The sequence below is a fragment of the Tetrao urogallus genome (assembly GCF_951394365.1).
Source record: "Tetrao urogallus genome assembly, chromosome: Z".
Classification (NCBI taxonomy): domain Eukaryota; kingdom Metazoa; phylum Chordata; class Aves; order Galliformes; family Phasianidae; genus Tetrao; species Tetrao urogallus.
The window spans coordinates 24,064,348-24,070,347 of record NC_136816.1 but is presented as its reverse complement, the minus strand read 5'-3'; the positions used below and the strand labels follow the sequence as shown (position 1 = coordinate 24,070,347).

Below are 6,000 nucleotides of genomic sequence, written 5' to 3'. Positions count from 1 at the left end.
GACCTAATGTTAGTCTTTCAGTACCTAAAGGTGATACAAAAGAAAGATGGGGACAGGCTCAGGATGGCGAAGCACTGGAACAGGTTGCCCAGAGAGACAGTGGATGCTCCATCCCTGGAGACATTCAAGGTCAGGCTGGGTGTTGGAGGTGGATTAGATGACCTTTGGGGGTCATTCCAACTCAAATAATTATCTGGTTCTCTGATTCTCTTTCCTGTTCATCTTCAATTTTCTCCTGGGCTATGTATGTTTCAGCTGATCAACCTGTATTTTATAGCATAATTACTTAACATTATTGACACAGGATAGGGGACCAGCGGGATAAAGGACTGCCCTAATATACCATTTCACAACCTCACCCTCACTTAAAGTGCAGTTAGTCATGATTCTGAGAACAGGCTCTGAATGGAGTTGAGGCTATCTGGATTAAGATGCCCTTTAATAGAATAAGTACAATCTATAAGCTGCAGCTCAAGTGTGAACATCGTTTTCAGACATCTTCACAAGCTAGATGAGAGAAAACCAACCAAGAATGTTTCTAAGAGTGAACTTCCTGTATTTTCTGCCCAGTTATGAACTTGTAGCCTATGAGGGATTACTTGCAATCCATTGCTAATGGCTTTAGATTGCAATGTAGAGGGAAATGTCTGACTACGTCTTCCTCAGCTCAAAAAAAACCCAACCGACCAACCAAAAAAAAAAAAAAAAAAAAAAAAAAAAGAAAAAAACCTCCACACCAAACAAACAAACAAACAAAATTTGTTTGAAAGTGTTGCAAAGAACTTATATCTCTCTCTGTTTCTGCAGTTCTTCTGTAAGAAGACGTGTTCAGAGACTATTAACCTACCAGCGTGATACTCTATTGCATTTTATATCTTTTTAATGTAAGACAAAAAGTAGGACAAAATGTGTCCCCTAACGCTGTAATTTGAAGCACATAACATGGTGGACTGAAGGCAGATTTGCTCATTTGCAATCCAGTGCTTACAGAAAATAATATTTCAAATTTTTGAAATTAACTCCGCACCTTGGTCTCTTCCAAAGACATTCAGAGTTACACTGATGTAGTATTCTTACCAAACACATCATAACATTTAGCAAGACATGCAGATATGAATCCATGGTAGGCAGTTTAATGTTGTTAGAACAAGTCCTTATTTTAATTGGAAAGACAACTTGGATTTCATTACTTTCCTGAACACAGACACATGACTGCTATTAACCACTAGATGCCACAGTTGCTCATATAACAGCAATCCAGTCTTTGCTTTGCTCCGTCCACAAAAAAGCAAACAAGCAAACAAACAAACACACATTTCCAACAGATTTCCCTGTGGTGTATCAAAATACTCATACACTGAGCTAAAAATACAACTGCAGGTAGACACTTGTAAGATTTCTGCTCCAAATATCCTCACATTCAACTCTTTTCATAGCCCTCTTTGATAGCACAAAATAGCTTGCAGTTCAGTTTCATCTTGGATGTGTTTAAAATATTTATGGTCATCTCCCACCTCCCAGGTTCACTTGTTTATTTATTTATTTATTTATTTGTTGACAAAGATAAGTGCTGTTTCCCCTGCTGTCAGACCCAAGGAATCGGAGCTGCTGACATGGACTAGAAGAGTAACTCCAGTGTTTGTGAGAACAGTGGAAGAATGTAGGTGTCATATGTCATCCCTGTGTGACCCACAGCTGCAAGCAAAAGACTAGGGGCACTGTGGCAGTAGACTGTGTGGGTGTGCATGGGGCCCTCACTGCTGGAGGCAGTGCTGCACATAAGTTGCAGGACTCAGCCGAGCTGAGCATGCAAAGCACAGGCAGTGGGAGACTGCTTTTAAGTGGAAGACTTCTATGGGAAGCTGAGATGCCCATAATGCTGATAATCCCTAATGCTGTAATGAATGCTTCTGAAGGATGGTTGATTCTGAGGTACAGTGCTTATGTTGTTATTGCAGCCTTGCTCAGCTAGGACAGCATCTCACGGCCATTGCCAAGTCCAAGAATGCTGGTTGCTATTAATCAGCTTTTAATTTTATTAAAAATTCTTACATCTTTTCAGCTTTCAGAAGGGGGATAAGCAGTCAATTCTCAAAAGCACACAGGCAAACTCACGAAGGAGGATAAAGGCAGCCTGCCTCAGGTGCCACAAGCCTGAGGCCTGAGGTGGGACTGCTTGGGGTTGCATAAACAGCTTGGGCCTGCACAAACTGCTTCAGGCCACTGTGGTGACAGCTGTGAGCAAATACATAGATGGGCCTGGTAACCAGATGTTTGCTGAAGGGCATGATAAACACTCAAGCCTGTACGTAGAGAGGCAAACAGCAGTGAATACCTCTGGAAAGGACGTTCAGCCTCAGGGCAGCCAGGCAGTATGCTGCCCGAGCCTGAGCTCTCACAGCTCAGAGATATGAAGAGTACATAGTCCATTGTATTTTGAAGGAAAGACTGAAAATTACTCCTGTGAGTGACCTCTTCATAGCTAAGGACCATCTACTGCAGGCTTTTTTTCTTCCGTTAGGTGGGCAGATCAACTTCTGTCTATTTGGAAAAAGGTCTGACACTCTTTTCCTACTGCTCCATCACTTTTGTTGTCATTGCACAATGCTGAAGCCTATGCCCTTCTTTTGTTCTGGCATTCATGTATGAGACTTAAAAAAATGATAATAGGCAACTTATGGCCTTTGAGAGCTACAAAATGGGTGATTTTGCTGGCAAACAATTGAACATACATCACTGCTTCTTCATTAACTTGAATTTATTTCTGTGAGATGACAATTGAGCACTAGGAATCATTGTGGAACTTTATGGAGGAGATTTTTATGGGAGATTTTTTTTCTGGAGATGAGCAACTTGCATGTGGTGGATATAAACATGAGGGATGAGAGTGATCCCTTCCTGAAGGGAAGCCATCCAAACCTGGACAGGCTAGAGAAGTGGGCCCACGAAAACCTTGTGAGGTTCAGTAAGGCCAAGTGCAGGGTACTGCACTTGGATCGGGGCAATCCCAGGTATTTATACTAACTGTGAGAAGAACTCTTTGAGAGCAGCCCTGTGGAGAAGGACTTGAGAGTCCTGATAGATGAGAAGCAGGACATGAGCTAGCAGTCTGTGCTTGCAGCCCGGAAAGCCAACTCTGCATTAAAAGAGGAGTGGCCAGCAGGGAGAGGGAAGTAATTGTCCCCCTCAGCACTTGTGAGGCCCCATCTGGAGCACTGCATCCAGGCCTGGGGCCCCCAGCACACAAAGACAAAGAGCTCGTGGAATGGGTCCAAAGGAGGGCCACTAAGATGATCAAAGGGCTGGAGCACCTCTCTGTGAAGAAAGATTGAGCGAACTGGGCTTGTTTAGCTTGGAGAAGGCTCTCGGGAGACCTCATTGTGGCCTTCAAGTACTTGAAGGGAGCTTATAAACAGGAGGGAGTATGGCTGTTTATGAGGGTGGATAGTGATAGGACAGGGGACAATGGTTTTAAACTGAGACACGAGAGGTTTAGGTTAGATATTAAGAGGAAATTTTTCACAGAGAGGGTGGTGAAACACTGGAAGAGGTTGCCCAAGGAATTATGGATGCCCTATCTCTGGAGGCATTCAAGGCCAGGCTGGCTCTGGGCTGCCTGGTCTGGTGGTTGGTGACCCTGCATGTAGCAGGGGGGTTGAAACTGGATGATCATTGTGGTCCTTTCAATCCAGGCCATTCTATGATTCTATGATTCCATGATTCTCCCGGCACCGCACTCGTGTCATTCAGGAGCACATCTGGGGCAGACACGGCACAGGATGCTCCTGCCGCTGCCGTCCTCGGGCGACTCGCAGCCACTCCCGCCGAACAGCCGATGCGCTGCCGACTCCCGATGTCTGAACGGGGCCCGGCCGTTGGGGGGCGCCGGTGTCCGGCGGGGCATTGGAGTCCGGGCCCACCGACGGGGCTACGGCGCGGGGCAGCTCAGTGGAGACCTAAAAAAATCGTTTCCTTCCGGAGCGACGATGGCGGGGCTGTAACTTCCCCGGTTCGGACTGGGCATCGGCGTCCTCCGGAGTGAGGCGCTCGGAAACCGCGGAGGAATGTAGCGGAGCGGCAAGCGAGGGCCGCTGCCGTGTGGAGGAGGCTGAGCGGTAGGAGGGGCGGGGAGGGACCAGTCGCGGCAGTGACAAGGTGCCAGCGAAGCCGAGGGGACGCTGCTAGGGCTCCACCGCCCACGTCGCCGCCCGCCCGGAGAAGTTTGCCTCGGGAGCAGTGCAACCGCCGGGGCCACCGCGGCCGGGCAGGGGAGCCGCGTCCGAAGCCGCCGCACCCGGAGCCGCGGCGGGACGGGTCTCGCCTCCGGCGGGACGCGGCGGGGGGACGTCGCCCCGCCTGCGCCATGGCAGCACGCTCGCGGAGACCCTGGCTGAGCGTGGTTCTGGGGCTGGTGCTGGGCTTCACTGCCGCCTCCTGGCTCATCGCTCCCCGGGTGGCCGAGATGAGCGAGAAGAAGCGGCGCGGCGCCAGCCTCTGTTCCTACTACGGCCGCGCGGCGGGGCCGGGGGCTGCCGGGGGCGCCGGCGCGGCGGTCGAGCAGCCGGCGGCCGCGGCGGTGCTGGGAGGCACGGGCGTGCGGAGCAGCCCATGGGAACTGCCGGCGGGAGAGGAAGGCACTGTGTTCAGCCCCGCCGCCGGCGGAGAAGCGGAGCAGGAGGAGGAGGAGGAAGGCGGCGAGAAGCGGAGCGGGCGGCCCGGCGGCAGCCGCAACGGGAGCGGTGACTGGGAAGGCGCGGCGGGCTGCGCCAAGCCTCGCAACTTCCTCTACGTTGGGGTAATGACGGCCCAGAAGTACCTGGGCAGCCGGGCGGTGGCGGCGCAGCGGACGTGGGCGCCCTCGGTGCCGGGCCGCGTGGAGTTCTTCTCCAGCCAGGGCTCGGCCGCGCCCCCAGGGCTGCCCCTGCTGCCTGTCGTCGCCCTGCCCGGCGTGGACGACTCCTACCCGCCGCAGAAGAAGTCTTTCATGATGATCAAGTACATGCACGACCACTACCTGGACAAGTACGAGTGGTTCATGCGGGCGGACGACGACGTCTACATTAAAGGTGACCGCGGGTGGCCCGATAGTTGGAGGGAGGCAGGGGAGCACTGGACGCTTCGCGGAAAGAGGCCGTCCCGTCCCACCCGGCAGCGCCCACCGCGGGGGCTATGGTCTGGCGCTCCTCGGAGGCGGTGTCTTCAGTTACAGTGAGAATTCTCACGTGGCTGAGTAGCACTGCAAGCCGAGCAGACGTCAAAGTCTACCTGTAAAGCTGCTGCTGCGCTTCGCAGCGCGTTCAGAAAGTGTTGGCCCAGGTGCCGCGTGGATGTTGTAACACCGTTAGTTAAGGACGTTCTGCAGCCTTCTCCCTTTTGGTATGTGCTTGCCACTGCCTAAGGAAAAAAGTTGCTTTCTGATAACAAGAGAAAAACCGCTGTTATTTGTTATTCCTAGGGAGGTATGGCCAAATGGCAGAGGCATGAGTCTGGGTTATGAGCGTGGTACAAACTGTAGAAATTTAACTTGAGGTAACTGCACTATTTGTCGCTTGGTTTGTCTGAGTCATTTAATAGGTTCCTTACTTGTCAGCTGTCATTCATCCCTGAACTGTTTACACACCACACCTACATGGATTTGGTTGCAGGAGTAAAAGCTGACACTGTTGTCTTTGGGCTTAGTTCTGAGTTGTAGTTAACCTGTCTTTAATCGGGTGCAAGTTAAACCTGTGTGCCAACTTTAAATTTCAGGTAAATGCTGAATTACATTTCTTGCAAAAAATTGGTAAGCCATTTAGAAGAAAACACTGGATTTTTGCCATGTTCCAAGGGGAAGAACAGGAAATTATTCTGTATCAAAGGTTTCTTCTAATTTAGGCTTGAGCTCATCTTTTCCAAAATCAATCTCATTAGAAATAATACCTGACATTTTTCCTCAGTGTCTCTTCCCCCTCAGCTTAGAACTATATTGACAAATTGTCTCGCATTAGAGTTTTAAACTAC

The 6,000-nt window shown here is 50.3% G+C and overlaps 1 protein-coding gene across 1 annotated transcript in view; it reads left to right on the top strand.

Annotated features, from left to right (window-relative positions):
* Nucleotides 1-4,363: 4,363 nt before the first annotated feature.
* The window catches only part of CHSY3 (chondroitin sulfate synthase 3), a gene marked incomplete at both ends in the record, with an annotated part of 150,398 nt that continues 148,761 nt past the window's right edge, over nucleotides 4,364-6,000 (top strand). The window contains one exon of the mRNA XM_079548134.1: nucleotides 4,364-5,066. Within this exon, the coding sequence (XP_079404260.1) occupies nucleotides 4,364-5,066 (703 nt within the window). The remainder of the gene's footprint in view (nucleotides 5,067-6,000) is intronic.